Genomic DNA, 19,215 nt, shown 5'->3' on the forward strand with positions numbered 1-19,215 from the left:
TGAGAAATGTAGCTGAATTGGTTGGAGGAGGGATGAGGTGGTAGAAGGACAGAAATGGGTGTAAATACCCCAAAATGCTATAACTTCAACTTTTATAATGGGAAACGGTGTCCTTGACCTGAATCAGTCCACATGGTTGATATAACTATTTAGTTTTGAAATATTTCTGCTCTGTTTTCAGAGGGCAGGAGATGAGAATGTTAGGGAATTGTTAGAATTCTTGTCCTGGCTTCTCAAACTAGTATAAAGAACACAAAATTTGGTATCAGGTAAACCTGGTCTCTGATGACTCTCGCCCCTGCCACTTATTATATACTTTTGGCTCAAGTTTTTGAGCCTCAGTTTTATCTGTCATATGAGAATCCTAATACCCACCTTACAGGACCAACGTGAATTAACTCAGGTAATGTATGTAAAGCACCTTGTACAGTGCTTGGCACGAAAGCGGGATTCCATAAATGGTAGCTATTTCTAGAACTACTATTAGTAGTAATAATTGATGATAATGATAATGATAGTTAACTTTTTTCCTCCTTTGAAAAGGTGTCTGAGATTAAGTAGGACACTTCATGGCATGTGTGTCCGGTTGTCCTTCTGGTGGGCTGAGAATGAGGAGGGCAAAGGGTTGTTGACAGAGGTCCCAGCTGGGAAAGGTGAACCCAGTTTTCATCCTCATATGAGCAACATCTTATAACTTAGTCTCATCACATATTAATCACTTAAATGTAGTTGCTCCCCTCCCTAGAAGAGTTAATTTCACTGATCATTCATCTGGTATATACCCTGGTTATCTACCTTAGGGGGGATGAATACAGATTTTTATTTAAACACTGTGGAAGGGGGTTAGTAGGAAAGAAGGGAAAACATGATTTGGGGCAATTACTTTAGTGTAAGTCATACCTTGGGCCATGGGAGTGCTGTGGGGCTTTGGACATCCAGAAAGGGTTGGACCATTGGGAAGCTGAGGAGATGCCTAGACGGGGGCCTAGAAGGTGGTGAGGGCCCAAACACCACAGCCATCAATTCTGAATCACTTTCAAGTTCCCCAGTAGCTCTGCTTGTGTGCTGCCATGTTGGTCTTGTCTCATTTACAATAAATTGGCCCTGTCTTGAGTATAGTACCGTGTCATTGAAGCTCTGGGCCTAGAGTGCAAAACATTTGTATGAATCAGTATAAACCGAATATGCATAGCTGAGGGACCTGGACTGTAGTTTCAGAAAAGTCAGTATATTCTCATTGAGGTATAAAGTGGAGTTCTGATAAGCTGAGAATTATGAAAAATGAGTGAGGCAGATGGAAGACCAAAAGAGCACCTTGATTACCAATTAAACCAATGCTGGAGAATAGGGTTTACACCTGTGGGCAACATTTCCTCATATTGAAGCCCAGAATTAGGTGAACTCACCCAGGCACACGCAGAACCAGTGGTGGGAGGAGCGAGAAGAATGTATATTTTCTGCTGGCAGCCTGGCTCCCAGAAGAAAGAGAGAGGAAGGAACAGGCTCTTCAAAATGACCAGTCCCTCTTCCTCCCTCAAGGAGACTTTGAGGGAGGCAGAGGGAGGCCAGAGCTCTGCTGGGAGAGCCTGTACATGGGAGGAAACATTCTGCCTGGAGACCCCATTTTCCTCTCCCAGCTGTACAAAACTCCTGCCTTTCTAAAGGCTAGCAAATTTGGAAGTGGTAATTCATATTAAAAACATAAATAGGGATGGTTTAACCATCATTCCCATGCTCAAGAACCTATAATGGGTCCCTATTACCTGCAGAAGATAGTTCAGTCTCCTTTAGTTGTTTTTGAAAATTTTTCCTAACAGGACCCCATCCTGCCTGTTAACTTCCCTTCACCCATGATTGTCAAATGTAAACTTGACGTCAGAGCAGTAGCCTCACTGTCGTCGAGTCTTACTACTATATTTTTGCTGGGTTATTCTTTATTTCATGCCCGTCTGCCCAAAATATATTCATTTGTTAAATCCTAGTAGAGTCCCACAGGGGGCTAAAGCCTGGCATGTAAGCACACCCCAATTTCTCTCCTCTCTGTTCCTGAGCTTTCACTGGGATCCACGCAGTTCACTTCTTTTTGTGTATCCTCAGCTGCTAGTATATTGTGCACATGAAAATCACTCTATTATGCAACTGGTTAAATAAATGTATCAAAAGAAAGTGGCTAGCACCCTTATCACTACATTAGAAGAGAGTTCTGTGTTGACTATGCTGGGAGATAAACTTACCAAGGCAAAGAACTGAAATTAGCTCTGTTTTTTTTTAAGTTTTGTACTTCCTCCACTCTTTTTTAAGAATTTTTATTTATTGATTTTTAGAGAGAGAAAGAGAGAGAGAAAGAAATATTGATGTGTTGTCCCACTTATTTATGCATTCAGTAGTTGCTTCTTGTATGTGCCCTGACGGGACTGAGCCCGCAACCTTGGTGTATCGGGATGGAGCTCTAACCAACTGAGCTACCCAGCCAGGGCCTGAAGTTAGCTTTTGTTTCATGTCACTGACATGGAATCAGAATCTCAGATTTTTGGAACTGAGGGAATAGATCATTTAGTTCAGCACCATCATTTTACAGCTGAGAACAGTAAGACTCATGATTGGAAAAGAAATATTCAGAATCCATGAGCATAATATATGTGAGAGGGATAGAGGATACGCAATAGGTGATTTTTCAATTCTCTAACATTAATTTATCCGCAGCAGGCTTATGTGGCCACTTTATATTTACATTAGGAGGTCCTCTAAGTATTCCAGAGTGGTGTTCTCTTATTTTGTAGAGCCTCACTTCTTTATGTTCTCATCAGAATCTGATGAGGGAAGCACTTTTCGCAGAAGCTTCCACCCCCATCTCATCACGAACCATCTTTATTGGCACTTGTAAGCTTCCTGTGCTAGGTTACTCGGCAGGCCAGGCACTTCACAGCGGGAGCAGCTGGGACGCCAAAAGATCACTTGCCCAGTGTCACCAGATACTAAGGATTAAAACACAAGTGTTTTATATATATCCACTGCAGTCCATTTTCTACTACCCCATGATGCCTTTTTCTTCCTTAAGTTTTTATCTGTACAGCTTAGAAAGGAAGCACATTTGCATTCTGTTATTAGCAAAGAGAAAGAACAACTAATATAAATACTTCGCCCTCCAGGGTAGAAAGTTAGGAGCCAAACGTGGAGAAAGGACAGCTGGCTTTGAGAGTGCTGTGAGAGGCGCTGCCCTGTGCCAGCAGGGGACAGAAAGCGGGAGCTGACTCGGGGTGTGGGGGTGTGGCGGTGTGGGGGTATGGGGGGGGTCAGCTAGCTCTTGGCTCCTCCTAAGTTCCAGGCAGGTTTTCCCAGGGCAGAGTCAATGTTTGTTTTATGTTGTAGAGACCCCATGACATATGTGATCACATTTCACTATTGTGTAAAAATGTCAGACAAAATAAGCACAATGTTTAAGTTATTTCTACCATTGTTTCTTTCCATTAAATTTTAAATATTTTAAGGTTGTAATTTAAAAAATTAAACATTAATATTGCCTCTTTTTTATTCATTAACAGAAAAATAAGTAAATATATGTTTTTAAAATAGTTTTTCAAATACCGAGTCTTGTCACATTAATGAATCAAAAAGTCATTTTGGTAGGTGGCAATTAGCACTTAAAAACAGAATAGAAAATATCAGGATGCACTGTACTTAGTAACAGTAACTATTACATGTTATTGTGAATATAATTCTTATAATGGGTCCTGGTTTTAAAAAGTTTGAAAACTACTGTTGTCATGCTTTGGAGGATTATTTGGAAAATGGGTTATGAGATTAGCCTTGACATAACATTTCTGCTTTATCATGGGCTGCAGATAGTATTCGGTCTTCTCTTGATGTGAAACATTCACTTATTAATTCAGTTAACTCAACAAATAAATGTTGAGCGCCCAGTATATAGCACACACTGTTCTGTAGGCTGGGGACGAGATCTCTGTAGCAACCTATGCACAAAGCTAATCATCTTATTATACACTGTAAGTTTGCATAAGGGTTATCTGTAGGTAACACAGAACTCCTTTTATGTAAAAGAAAACCCGCTTTAACGATCCTTTCCTATTCCACACACCAGTTGTGCTTACACTTCCCTGGCCAGGGTATATACAGCCATACCTAGGTGCAAAGGAAGTAGGGAAATGTAGTTTTTTAGCAATAAAGTTAGGATATATTTCGAAGGAAGAAATATGTTTCTGTTGGTGGAAGCTAGAAGTTTCTGTTGCTATTGGAAAAACAAGCTAGACAGGTGTAGGGTTGTATATGTTGTCCACTGGGCACAGACGCCCTGCTGAGGGAGCAAGTAGGGGAGATGAAGTTTCCATTCTGCTTGCCAGGCTGTGTGCCCTCAAATGGGCCTGCGTCCACCCACAGGAAGGGGCACCGTTATCTAATTGGCAGAAGGTACCTTCTGCTCTGGCCAAGCATCTACTTACCAAGTTGTGGGCCTGGGCAGCTACTCAGCCCAGGGAGGGACCCTTTTACTAATTTGCAGAAACACCCACTATGTGCGGGTTTTGACTCAGAGGCTGGGTCCCAGGAAACCTATCAGTGGCCTTAGTATTTGACCCTAGACAACTGGTTCTGGCTCTTCTCCTAGCATAGCTTTCGTCTCCTTGTTTTTACCGCTTTAAAAATAATAAAAGTTAGTTGCCCAGCGGTTGAGCATTGACCTAGGATCCAGGAGATCACAGTTCGATTCCCTGTCAGGGCACATGCCTGGGTTGCGGGCTCAGTCCCCAGTGGGGGGCGTGCAGGAGGCAGTTAATCAATGACTCTGTGTCATCATTGATGTTTCTATCTCTCTCTCTCCCTCTTCCTTCCTCTCTCTGAAATCAATAATGACTAAAAAAAAAAAAAAAAGTTAGGAAACAAAACTGTATTCATCGTCTTAACACTTTCCCTCTCTCTCTATTTTATTTTAGAGTCTGAACCAGCTCAGGTACAGATCCTCATCTCTGACCTCAATGCCATCCTTCACGTCACTTTTCACCCATTGTAGGAGAGGGAAATTAGGGTTATAAATTAAGCTTACATTTACTTTTGATTTGAAATGGAAAATTAGATTTCTTTTTAATTTCAACAAGTGCGTGAAGGAGATAATGCTGTACCAAAGGACCCCATTCTTAAGCATCAGAATTATGAAAAGATTGGAAGGGTCCCTACACAGAGAAATACAAGAACAACTCACATAAGCCCTACTTTACCTAAGGCAGCCAGGTGGTGGTCTTCCTGGAAACAAGGGGGAGGGGGAGGGGGAGGGAGAACCTGGTCTAAAAGTTGGTGTGACTCTTTTACTCTTTCCCTATGCTCTCCTAAGAGAACATTAACAATTTATCACCAACAAATGCCCTGCAGGTTTTTCTTTAAGTAGTCATAAGAAAACCAGAAAGCAAGGAAAACAGAAAGGAATAGTCTGCTTATTTTATCTTTTTGGTGTAATTTTCTTTTGCCCCACACTGACTTTCTTTAAGGACCCACCCTTCCCTCCGTTTTGCATCTGACCTGCATGTCAGGTGAGCTAGAGAAAGAATAAACAACAGGGTGCTCCTCTGCATGTCTTGCCCTGTGACTGTCCAGCGGCAGATGGTGAGTGGGTTGCACGTAACAGAGAAACAGACCGGAAAGACTGGGATTATTGGACTCTTTGGGACAGACACCTCTGTGTTCTCACTCTTCCGCTGTGCTGAGGTCGTTCCATCTCTCATGGAAAATGAGCCAGGAGTGAAATCTGTCTTTTATCATCAGAACTTGCCTTTGTTATAGTTTTGGTGTCTAGGAGAATTGGTCTGTGTATAAAACTCCACCCTCAAGTGATACATTGAACCCAGCAGGCAGATCGAATTGGAGGTGAGGGTGGCAGGCATTGGATGCCACCTTCTTATAATTGTCCTCAGGTACTTCATTCTAGAGAAGCTGCTGGCTGAGACTCTGGCTCATAAATCATTTCCCCTCTACTGTTGGGTTGAAGGTCAGTCTCATCAGAACTCAATAGTACTGTCTTATTAATCAAGAAGAGAAATTAGGGGAAGCCTGAGGAAGCATTTCTTTTCTCCCCAAAGTGTCATTTGACTAGGTTGCCTTAATTCAAGAGTATGGTATGAGTTAGGCTCTGTATTTTCAGTGAAATGTTATTCACTATAAAAGAAAAATTTCCTCTGCTGTTCACGTACTGTCAGATTCATCTAACCACCTTGCTAATGAAGGCATCCCAGCGTGGGCTGTGAAAACCGAGTGTTTTTATTAGTTACAGGGCTGCTGATTTCCTTCTCGACACCTTTATTGATTACCCTTTGAGTACCTGCCGGTGCACCAGGTGCTTTGAGAATTCACACTGTAGGTCAGGCAGAGTTGTTTCTGTAGTAACTTTGCAATCTTAAAGTGTGGATAAGTGCATTGAGAAAACTGAGAAAGGGAGCTGAGGGTTTTAATAAGAATTTCAAAGTTGGAAAGAAAGTTGAGTTTTAGGGACATCATTTCTTCATCACTGCCTCTTAATGTGAGGGCAGGTTAACTTTATTTTATTTTTACAAATAGCTAAAATTTATTGGATTTTTCCTGTGCTCCAAATAGAGTTCTAGTTCTGTATTCTTTACATAGATTATTTCATTTTTAGATGGAAGGTTTTCCTTTTCTTTTTCAATCACAGTTTACATTCAGGTTAACTTTAAATCACAGCAGGCTGACTCTTTTTTTGACTACGAGGAATGCTTTCTGATAAGAGAGACCTACTGAGCTGTCTTGCCGAAGGAAGCTGTGGAATCCTGTCTGAGTTTAGAAAAAGGGTTGGTGGATGTTTGTGTCTTGTCTGCCCAGCATCAGACCTCCTTTCCTTTCTGAGCTGCTTTAGCCTTCTGGTGAAGTGTCCTTACAATAAATATATGTTCTGCTTAGGTGGAGTCAGTTCTTATAAGCTTGTGTGGACCCAAAGAGTTGAAACACTATGCTGAGACTAGACTTTAATTATATAGTAGGTGCTTACAAACTGGTCAGTGATGTTCTTGTTTTTATGGTTCTTCACATGGCAACTAAGAGGTTCAAATCAAAAAGGAAGACTCTTTCTGGAACAATTAGTGGACAGGAAAGGGATAGATAAAGTGATCTTTGGAATTCTCTTCAGCTCTTTGCTTCTGAACTGAAATATCCCAGAGTGTCTCTGTTGAGTGTGAGCTCAGAGCCATAGGATGAAATCCCTTCCTTATATGATATTTGGAGTATTTCAGTAACTAAGCTGTATTGAATGAGGTTCAAATATAACAGATCATATATTGAATTTCACTCTGATAAGTTACTGTACAATGAAGTTGTAGGGTATGAATTATACACAATAGGATAGGAAGGGAGCATTTAGAGTAGCCGCTGCCTGACAGTATGTACTAGGCAACAGGAAGAATATTGATGCTTTGAGGGCAGGGACCCTTCATCTTGGCCAAATCCAGTTGCACCAAGAATGCCCCTACCCATCGAACATAGGTAGGGGCATTCTTGGTGGTGGTGGCAGCTTTATTTCTGCTCTCAGATATTGGCCAGCTGGCCCTGCAGGATTAGAACTAGGTTTAAATGAGCGAACATTGACAATCACAGACAAAACAATGTTTTAGAGAATTCCAGTGCCTTCTCTCTAACTCTAGCCTGTCCTAGGACACACTTACTTTTGGGGTCTGTCCTAGCCTATCCCTTGTGACCACCTCACCATTTCCTTCCTGATTCTGCAAAATGCCTGGGAGGGATTTGGGTGGAGGGGGGAAGTAGTAGAGGGAGGTCTTTTTCTATAAGGGCTAGTGTACTCCCCACCCTCACCCCCAAATATGCAGACACGCACATTTTGGCTTTTGATCACCAGATACCCCCCTGCCCCACACACTTCCAGGTCCTTTCTTGCCCCAGTTGGGCTCATTTTAGGATGGATGCCCCAAATCAGAAAATAATGGTGACTCTTTACTGAGTCCTTTCTGTGTGTTGAGATTTACGCACATTAATTAGAATCCTCTGAATTCTTTTAAAGATAGTAAATTATTTCCATTTTTTCAGAGGAGGAAACCAGCTCAAAGAGATTAAATAACATGATACAAGTTAGGATTTGAACTTGGGTCTGTGTAGCTCCGAGGCCTGTACTCTTTCTGAAAACCACACAGCCTCCTTTCCTATTCATCCGTGGCAACTGTGTTCTCTGCGAGGCCACGTTACTCCGTAACTCCTGGTACAGATCTCACTGAGGTACAGGCCTGAGTTAGAATTTCCCGATGCTTTTGGCTTCTGCTTTTGGCAACAGCAAAACATGCAGAACTGTGTTTGCTCACCTTTTACTCCCAGCCTCTGTGTGGAACATTACAGGTGCTTAATGTTTCTTGCACAGGGTTGCTCCTGATGTGTTCCCATTGCCAGGAGGTGCAGGAAGGTGGGAACCCCCCAAAGTGCAGCTTCCATAGCAGTCGATAGTGCTCATGACAATGTAATCTGTACACTGAGAACAAAGTGGGAGATGTGAGAAAGATTCACCAACCCTCCCAAATAGCAAAGGCGTACTTGGGAGGGTTGGTCACTAAGAATGGTGTCTGTTCTCACACCTGGCATTTGGGCCAATTTCAGTGTATGAGGGTGTGCTTCCAGGGACTGGTGCTCAGCAAGGAAGCCTGCAGGCCTGGGAAGCGCCACCATTGGCCAGGCAGGGGAAGTGACCCAGCCGCCCAGTGTGTCTCCCCCGCCTGGCTGCCACTCCCCGCACAGACCCCAGCTCTGCATTCCGTTGGGTAGGTGGTGAGCCTTTCGCCATTCAGGGTCTGGAGGAACACTGAAAAGCCATTAGTTTACGTCTTCCCCTCTCCCTCAGAAAGTACAAGTTACTCTGCTGATTTATATTTAATTGATTTAATTATTATATTTAGTGTATCACAGATACGTCGAAGACAGGCTGGGGAGGAAGGGTAGAGACTGGCTTTATTTTTAACATCTCCCTAAAATATGTTGCTGCACTCCTTGTAGCCAACATGTTAATTTCCTCTTTCCTCAAATATTTTAGGAATAAATAAGCCAAACTCACCCACTTTGGATGCCACCTCCATTTACCTCCCCAGCCTCCCTCTAGCCGTGGTGTCACTGAAGTGTGCGGCCTCCAGGTCCAGGAGCAAGCAGAAGGGAGACGTGAGGAAGGGAGCCTGAATTATCGACTCAGACTCTTTTCCAACTGGGAATAATTGAACGTTTTCTCTCGTGAGATTTTGGCCCAAACAGTGGGGCTGCTCACTGAGAAGCAGGGTGTCTGTCTTCCCTTCTGTACTCGAATGTTCTTCGAGCTCTGTGTCCTTGGAGGGAAGAAGATGGCTGTGAAGAGCCCGTTCAGCTGCTGCCCTTGGCTGCACTTGGGCGGACGTGCCTCCTGCCTGTCCACTAGCTCGTCTCTCTCTGCCAGCAGTGAGCGGGGTTAGCATGTGTTCCCTTTAAAGACCCCCTCATGCCTGTCTTATGCAATCCAGCCTCATCATTCCTGTCCCCACTGCTGGTTTCAGTGGGCAGTATTCACCTGGGGCTGAGGGCTTGCAGATAACCTGGCTGAACCCTTGCTTTGCTAGTTTTCTCCTCTGAATCAAAAGAGAGCCAAGGAAGTGTGGCTTCTAACTTGGAGAGGGTGCAACAGTCACCTGACCCCACTGACTGCCACCTGCCTGAGCGACAGAAGGTAGGACCCATCTGTTTGTTCCAGTGTGACTGGATCACACACACACACACACACACACGCGCGCGCGCGCACATGCGCACACACACACACCAGTTAGCAGGTGGGAAATTTATTTTTCAGGACATATCATCCTGCCATTACAGGGAGGATTCTGGTACTAATTTAGATGCAAATAGAATTTCCCAATGCAAGCTGATTACAGAAAGGTCGGGATGTGTATGTGCTCGATTTCACTCCTACGCTCTGCATTAAGTTAATGTGCTGCTGCAGTGTGGGCTCGATGGCGGGGCTGGGCCCTGGCCTCAGTGTTTGAGAGAGTTTATAGAAGAGGCATATGACTCATGGTGTCAGCTCCTCCCTTCCCACCCACCCACCCCCTTTTAAGAGAAGAGAAACTCTTTATTTTGTCTATTTCTGAGAAGCTTGAACTTTTAATTTAAAAAATGTGCTGTTGGAGCTCTGGGGCTAAGATAAAAAGGAGTAAGTTTCCTGTAAATTCAGTTTCCATCCTGCTCAGAGAACTGATCTCAGTTATGCTGCTTCCAGACCAGGCCATGCTGGGTCACAGCCTGGGGTATATAGGAAGCTGGTGATGAGAGCTGGTGGGTGAGAGGGTGGCAGAAAGGCCTGTGAATTGGCTTGGTTACTGCAGTGCTACATCAGTTTTTTTAGGTGTTTTTGACTGTAATGCGGAGCCAGAAATTTATGCATTTGTGTATGTTTTACTGACTATATAACAAGGCACATGCATATATAATATATTGTATTACATATAGTTTGAATAAAATATGTATACCAAAGTTTCACAAGCAGTACTTATTCTTACTACATGCAGTGTACTCTAATATTTTCTATTTGAATCTGGTCTAAACCATTAATGAACCGATACATTGATTTCACTACGCACTTTGGGATCTCAAACTATAGTTTGAAAAGCACCAGTTTAAGAGATTGGTGGACTCAGGTAAGGGCTAGTGGATGGTGGAAAGGTGGGTGAAGAAAGAGATTTAGTTCCACGATAGACTAAACTGGACTTGAGAGCAGTAAAATTAAGTACCTGACTCAGGGCTCCTTTCTGCAACTTGGGCTGAAAAGCAAGCCTAAGCTGTTGTTAATAATGCTGCGACAAATACAGGGGTGAGATAGCTTTTCAAATCAGTGTTTTTGTTTCCTTCGGATAAGTACCCACAAATGGAATTGCTAGGTCATATGGTAGTTCTATTTTTGACGTTTTGAGAAACCTTTATACTTTTCCCATAGCAGCTGTACCAGTTTACATTCCTACCAACAGTGCATGAGGTTCTCTTTCCTCCACATCCTCTCCAACACTTGTTTCTTGTGTTTTTGAGAATCGCCTAATAGGTGTTAGGTAGTCTCGTTGTGGTTTTTTTGATTTGCATTTCCCTGATAATTAGTAATGTTGAACATCTTTTGATGTGCCTGTTGGCCATTTACATGCCTTCTTTGGAAAAATGTCTATTTAGATATTTTGCCCATTTTTTAAAATCAGTTGTTTTGTTTGTTTGTTTTTTGCTATTGAGTTGTTTGAGTTCTTTATATATTTTGGACATTAACCCCTTATAAGACATGTGATTTGCAAATATTTTCTCCCATTCAGTAGGTTACCTTTTTACTTTGTTGATGGTTCCCTTTGCTTTGCAGAAGCTTTTAGTTTGATGTAGTCTTGTTTATGGACTTGTTTATTTTTGCTTTTGTTGTCTGCTTTTAGAGCCAGATCCAAAAAATCATTACCGAGACCTATGGCAAGGAGCCTACTGCCTATATTTTCTTCTGGGAATTTTATGGTTTCAGGCCTTACATTCAAGTCTTTAATACATTGTGAATTAATTTTTGTATGTGGTATAAGAGAGTGGTTTAGTTTTGTTCTTTTGCTGAATTGTACCTCAACTAGAAAAAAAGAGTGCCTAAGCAGATACGCTGTTTTGGTTCACAGTTGTACTTTCCTTGTCAAGAATAATTATTTGTAGGAATGAGTTCTCCTTAGGTTATTGTAGTCATTCTGTTCTACCTTTAATAAGAAATAACATTTCTGAGCTTTACTATCCTTAAACTTTATTGTTGTGTTATATGGTGATAAAATAGAGCCTCATTTACTATTTCTTCTAGAATTTCTATGTAGATTTGTAGCTACCTGCAGTTGTTTATAGAACAAGGTAAATCAGTATTGACCTGAGTCAGAAGGTCTTACTATCAACAGCTGCTTGTCCTCTGTCAATGGACGGTGCAGAGGCGGCTGCTTCCTGTTTGGCTAATCCTCCCACTTTGGGGCATTCGTGAAAGCTTCAGTTTTACCTTCTGCACGGCTGAGCTGCTTTCCCCTGGTTTTTTGTTAGCTTTCAAGTGATCACACTTAGGCTCTGGTCTCATCCTCGTTAAGGAGGTTGCCTATATGGGGGATTAGAGGAAGATTTTGAAAAGTAAGATAATGGGGCAGGAGAAGATTTTCTGGGATAAAAGGCTCCTAAGGGCTCTGACAGTATGGAGAAGGGAAGAGATGGAAAGAGTGAACCAGATGTTCCTGGTTCAGGTATTAGTTTAAGGTGAATGTGACCTCCATTTATAAAGAGTGTGCAACTTGATGCTTAATAGAATTGGGTCTTTAATATTTATACCACGTTATGTAAATGATGCCCTCCAAGTGCTTTCTTAAATCCTCTTAGCTTATAAATGACAGCTTTGATTTTTTTTCTTTAAAAAAATCTTTCATTTGTCCGACCTCAGAGTAGTAAACGATAGGTACTTAGTGCCCTCCTTTCATGGCAGCCCCCAAAGACCGAGACTTATATTCTGAAGAGCTGATTGCTGTGCTTTTGAGCTTATTAAGGTCATGGGTAACTTAAGGGGGGCAAGCTGATGCTGCATTATTGGTGCCAAGGCAGCTCCTGGAGTTCTGCATGACACACCCACTCAGCAGTGCCCAGTAGGTAAGATGAAAATACCATCTTGCGGAAACTACACACATGGCCCATTTGGAGTGATTAGTGCTACTTTTTTTATAGTGATCAAGAGTGTTGGGGAATTAGACGTTTGCCTAAATGACTTTGGATTAGATTTCTGCTGAAGGCCCCCCGAGACTGCAGTAGCGGAATGGGTGTGAGCTCATGAAACTACCTGTTAGGTGTTGTGAGTCATTTCCCTCACAGCTACTTGGCAACATCAGTCATTTTATGTCTTTATTAAAAATGTTCTTTCTCTCTGAGGCCTTCAGAGCACATGCAGAGAAGAGGGAAGAATTAAAAATGAAGCTCAACTCTGGCCAATGTAAATCCCCGTGTCCTTGGGGGATGTCATTTATGCAGGAGACGTTTATTAAGTGCTGCGTATGTGCTAGACCAGTGCATCGCACTGGAGTAATAAGGAAGGAGACACAGTGTGTGTCCCAGGACAGGACTAAGAGTGCCGGAGCTGTCACTAGCGAACACTGGGAAAAAGGGTAGAAGCAGTTTGATTCAGAAGCTGGGGCAGCCCACGAGAAGCACGCTTCTCAAGGCAGTTTATGTGTCAAGTGGTTGACACGTTTCCTTTGCTATATTTGGGCCACAGAGAGCCCTTTGAAGTGGCTCAGATGGCACAGTGGTGAGTTGAATATTTGAGGATCTCACACCATTGATGCTGAGCTGGTGAGGGAAGGGTGTTTGCCCTCTGATGGGGTGCTCAGACCACCCAGGGTGCTGCTGGGTGAGTTGTCCATAGGTTGTGAGAGAGTGCGTTGAAATGCAGTATGTAGGCATGCCTTGCTCAGAACAAAGAAAACAGACAAAGCCCACTTGGTTTCTCTTGCCCACCTGGACTCATCTATCTAGAACATACCTAAGAACCAAGAAATTTATGGAAGTAATTGAAGCCTTAATGCACAGATGCGTCCATGCAAGGCCTGTCTACACTTATAAAAGCAGACTCGGAGATCCAGTTCCTAAACTGCTTTGTGGATTTTGAAAGCAGAAAATTACAAGCGGAAGAGAAATGTATATAAAAGTCACAGTATGATAAAGTGGCAGTTAGCACTTTTAAAGGGAGAAATAAAGAAGATGGAAAACTGAAAAAGAGAAGGTGTAATCACGCTGAAAGCATCACCAGCCATTTCGTGGATCATCCAGTGTGTCAGGCTCGCCGCAGGGGAGACGGCCGAGATTTCTAGGGCAGAGGATTGGAGGTGGGAGTTTTGAACAGTTTTCACTAGTGATTGTCATGCAGCCCCGTTTAGGTATTTCTCCACTACAGACAATAAGGCCATTGATGACCCCTCTTCATCAGATGTTATAGTCTGCTTTGAGGAAGACAGATGTATTCCAGGTCTTCAGATGCTCCCAGTCACAATGGTGAAGTTAATTTATTGAAGCTTTAAACTCTTCAGAGTTCTGTTTCCTGAAAGATGGACATTTTACAGCACGGGAAAATCCCGCCACATGGAAAATACTAATTTGTGTTATAAAAAAGCCACAGTTACTTTATAAGCAGCAAATTCTTATAGCAGTTTGTAAGTACCACTTTATGTATATTATTCAGCTATAAAAATGTGACTTGCAACTTTGCAGAAACACGTCTGAACATGTGCATCACTGTGTGTTCACCTCCCATTTGCCATTTATTATTATATTATTTTGTGTGCTGGGTCATATACGTAATCCATCTTCCTGGACAAAAAAATGTGTTCTTAATGTTTCCAGCTCATTGTACATAGCAGGTCTCAGTAAATACTTACAGAGTGATGGCTAATGAAACAAGTTCTGCTGAGCTATCTAATTAATCCTTTACTGACCATGCAAACACGTTCCCTTATCTTTTCCCCCCAGCGATTGCGCACACAAATCTTCATGGTGTATGAGCTGCATTTGATGATTAGAGTTGTCTGAACACTTGAACCGCGTCTTTATGCCTTTGCTTCTCCCTTACTGAGCTAAAGGGTGGAAACAGCGTGAGGTATTGCGGGATGTGAATAGGTTATCGGCTTCAGATGAAGCTCTGAAGTGTGTTCTTGTGGCAGGTGTGTTCTTGCCTTGATGGGGTCACTGCGGTGAGGCCGGGGCCGTCGGGGAGGCATGTATCACAGCATCGCGGGGATGCTCACCTGTGCTCACTCTGTCGTTGGTCCCAGGTGACTGTGGAGGAGGTCATGACCACAACTGCCTATTTGGACCTTTTTCTGCGGAGCATCTCCGAGCCAGCACTACTTGAGATCTTCCTCCGTTTCATCCTGTTGCACCAGCACGAGAATGTCCACATCCTAGACACTCTCACGAGTCGAATCAACACCCCATTTCGGGTAAGATTTCAGGAGAATTTGTTTTGGAATAGGATTTTGAATATTCTCTTTTCTCTCCCCTACCCCTTTTTTCCTCCTTTCAGCCATTACCTTTTCTATTTTGGAACTAGATACTGCATTTTGCTATTAGGAGTTCTTTTGTCAGGGAGGTGGCACTTACTGCCTTTCATAGGACATTTTTCTCAATTTCTGGGTTGGCACTTTCTTCTATGGAACTAGCAGAATGTGCTTCTGAGGAGGCACGATGCAGGGGAACATATGGGCATAAGTGCAGGCAAAGCCAAAGAACCAGAGTGTAGCAAGTCTGGGTATCAGATAATATAGTTCTGTATTTTAAAATGGAAGTCTGGGCAGTGGTGAATTTAGGAAATCATTCTTTAGTTTGAAGTTCTGATCAACTTTGAAAATCCTCTGATACTATTAGTGTTGCCCTTTGCACCCACCCTCCCGGGCAAGGGCTATCTCTATTTAATTGCAATTATTGTTTTAAAATTAAAAGAATGATAATTTAACAATGTATTATTGACTTTGTAACATACATGTATGATATGTGTAACAGTAATAGCACAAAAGGGAGTTAGAAGGATAGAGCTATATAGGAGTAATATTTCTCTGTTTCATTGGAATGAATTTAGTATAAATCTGAAGTCTGATAAGGTAAGATGTAAATGGTGTAGGGCCTAGAGGAACCACTAACAAAATAACTTAAAAAATATACTGAGCCTTGGCCAGCATGGCTTGGGTGGTTGGAGAGTTGTCCTGTATACCAAGAGGTTGCAGGTTTGATTACAGGTCAGGGCACATACCTAGGCTGCGGGTTCAGTCCCAGTTAGAGCATGTATGGGAGGCAACCCATTGATGTTTCTCTTTCTCTCCCTTGCTCCCCCCTCCCCCTCCCCTCTCTCTAAAAATCAATGAACAGGACAATAAAAGAGGAATAGGAGAACAAAAAAAGAAATCATGATATATAGAGAACAAAAAGTAAAACAGATAGAAATCCAGTTATAACGATAATATTAAATGCGAATAGGCTATAAAATTTAATCAAAAGGCAGAGATTGTCAGACTGGATAATAAAAGAAGTTCCAACCATATGCCATCTACAAGATTCAATGATAGTAATAGATTGAAAGTTAAATTCCTAAACCTGAACTGAACCAAATAATTGATAATCCACATAGAATAACCTTTAAAAACAATAAGTTAAGCTTATGGAACAATACACTTACTCTAAAGATAAAAGCTTAAATAGCTACAATACTTTATAAAACTTCACAGTGTTGGTCAAGGAGTATAAACTTCAAGTTAGAAGATGAACAAGTTCTGGGGATCTAATATACAGCATGGTGATTATAGTTAACAGTACCGTATTATACACAGTATTAATATAGTAACCCCGTTAAGTCAATGTCTAGGGTGCTCAGCACAGTGCACTTGTCTTTTTATCATTGAGTTGTAGGAGTAAACAGAGAATGTATGTTCAGACTGTCAGTTCTCCTATGGGATTTGATTAGAAAGCCTAAGCCTGGAATTAGGCCATTATGCAGAATTACCCTCCTACAGAATGCCTGTGCGCTCCTATTTCCAGTTTCTTAAGATCCAGGTAAACCTGCCCCTACAACTCTCCAATACATACATCCTGTACAAAGAAGGAGAGCCCGAATTACTTACGTGGCCTGATAGAATAAAAGCTTACTCCCAAAAGAGCATGACGATTTTATAGTACACCTTTGGGTTTCTTTCCTGTTTGGTTGGTTATCTTTCCTTTTTTGGAAATCAGAGTGTGAAAGAAGCCTTGTTTTTTTAATGAACTTCTTAGAAAAGCACATTATCACACCCTCAGCACTACTGACAATGAAACCAAGGAGAACGTTTGCTCCAAAACCAAGAGGAGCTGAGGCTCGGAGCTGAGAACTCCAGAGGCAAAGTTGGCCAGGGCATATGCAATTTTCTGTCAGCCCTGCCTCGTAGATAACTAATGTCATATCTGAAAATAACTTAGGCAAACAAGGGACATGCAGGAGCTCTGGTGTGTGCATGTGCACATGTGTGCATATGTACGTGTTGGAGAGTTGTATGGGTGTCTTTATCTGGATCTTAAACAGTTGGAAACTATAGCGAGGCATTTTGTAGGAGGGTAATTCTTCATAATGGTGTAATTCCAGGCTTAGTCCTTCCAATTGAACCCTATAGGAGAACTGATAGCCTGAATACATGTAATACGCATTCTCTCTGGCAGCCCCATGTTTTATCAAAACTGCTAAAGAAAAGAGGCCATTTTATTTTGTAATTCTAATTTATTTGCCATCTGTGGAGAGTGGAGCTGTCCTTCCCATATCTGAAATAGAATGTGTTTATTGCTCCCCAGCTCTGTGTGGTGTCCCTGGCATTATTTAGGACTCTCATCGGTTTACACTGTGAAGACGTGATGCTACAGCTAGTTCTGAGGTGAGTTGCCATCTTTTGTTCCCTTTAAAGAAAGACCCACTCTGTACTATTGCTATTATGTATTTCTTTGGTAATATAAGCTAAACAGGGGCTGTGCATCTAAGGAAGAAAATCATCAAGAAAATCAATTTAATTTCTGCATTGTTTCCCAAGGCTAATTTTAATTTTACTGTTAAAAGTTTTCTTGGGGCCAAATGCATTATGTTATAAATATGCTCCTGCAAAGAATAGATAGGATGTTTGGAATTTTCAGAATTATTATAAAAGCTCTTCTGGAATGTCTTTTTCCTAAAGTACATTTTTAGGGCAACCTGTGGTATTTGAGAAAAACAAATTTTCTAAATGTGAAATGCTGTTGATATATAGTTCCTGTGACCCTTGCTTTGGTAATGGTACAAATACAATGTGCACTCTTAACCTGTGTGTATGTTTCAATTAAATTCAGTAAATATTTAATGAGTACTCTCTGTGTACAGTTCAGAAGGGAGTAAGGTGCTGAGCAGACTAATTGAAAAGGACTTATGCACGAGGTAGAACACATACGTCCTTCAGGAGTACAGATGGGCAAGTTTTTGTCAGGTGGCTGGTATTTGATGACAGGTGTTGGGAGTCAGGTAGATTACTCTTAAGACGACATTAATTTGGTCATTTGGCAAGGGGATTCAGGAACCCTAAATCCTGCCTTGGCCCAGGTCTGCCTCTCCTTGTGGGGTCCCTGAGGACAGCAGCAGCTTCTGTAAAAGAAGAAAGGGAGAGTTGGCCAGGGCTTGTGCTCCTACACACTCCTCTGGTGGTGTGGAAAAGCCCACCAGGGTCTCTGGACATACCCTGCACCTCCTCCCTCCTTACTGGGCTTCCCCACCCTTCCCGTGATCCCTCTTTGGGAGTAAGGGTGGAAGAAGCCAGAACAGGGGGGAGAGGGAGAAGCCTTGGGCTGCCTCAGGTCCCCATGTGGGTTTTGACACAGTGTAAGTAGAGTTACCAGGAAGATGGCATTCCAAGTGGATGTAACAGCATTTCCAAAGAGGTAGCTGTGGAAAGGAAGGGGATGGCAGTGGCATCACGGGGACCACAGCAGTGGCATCGCCGGGAGCTAGGTAGAAACGCACATTCTCGCCCTCTCCCAGAGGTGCTGACTCCGCCACTCTGGGGATGGGCATTTCCACAAACTCTCCAGGGGATTCTGACGCCTGGCTAACCACTGGCTTAAGGGGTGGTGCAAGGTGGCTCTCGCACCTGCGAAAGGGAGTGATAAAAACCAGGCCGGAGAAGCTGGTGGTGGCATAATGGTGGAGGCCTTGCAGAGTTACCCCTTTATGGGAGAGTATCACCTATCCATTTTCTAAGTTTAAAAAGTTTTTGGACTTTTTAGTGGTTTAGATCAGGTCATCAGCAGCCACTCTCATGGCATAGCAAAGAACAAATCCTACCGTAAGTGATGCCTTGGGTAGTGTGTGCTGGGCATTAGTTATCTGTCCTAAAAGGATTACTTTAGCTCCCCATCAAATCTCTACTGATATGGGAGAATGCATTAGCAATGCTGGAGTGAAATCCATCAGAGCAACTTGTTAAAGCTTTTTTAGGGCTAGTAATGAGTTTTTGCCTCCAACAAGGGCAAAACGTGATTGTATTTAAATGTTAAACTCTTGGATACTGCTTCTCTGATAGCATGAAAAGCTGGTGTCGTTTTTGATTTACCTGGAAGCCTGGCCCTGCTCAGGATGTGCAGAGCTTCCCGATACCAGGTTGCCAGGCCAACTAGCCCAGGTGGTGGGAACTGGCTGTT

General features: G+C 42.5%; 1 protein-coding gene across 1 annotated transcript in view; it reads left to right on the forward strand.

The window, feature by feature from the left end:
• Positions 1–19,215, forward strand: part of FHIP1A (FHF complex subunit HOOK interacting protein 1A) — a 190,921-nt gene that overhangs the window by 146,346 nt on the left and 25,360 nt on the right. Inside the window, exons 8-9 of the mRNA XM_016211211.2 lie at positions 14,814–14,981; positions 17,350–17,429. Of these exons, the coding sequence (XP_016066697.2) occupies positions 14,814–14,981; positions 17,350–17,429 (248 nt within the window). The remainder of the gene's footprint in view (positions 1–14,813; positions 14,982–17,349; positions 17,430–19,215) is intronic.

Source organism: Miniopterus natalensis, chromosome 4 (genome assembly GCF_054644295.1).
Source record: "Miniopterus natalensis isolate mMinNat1 chromosome 4, mMinNat1.hap1, whole genome shotgun sequence".
Lineage (NCBI taxonomy): Eukaryota > Metazoa > Chordata > Mammalia > Chiroptera > Miniopteridae > Miniopterus > Miniopterus natalensis.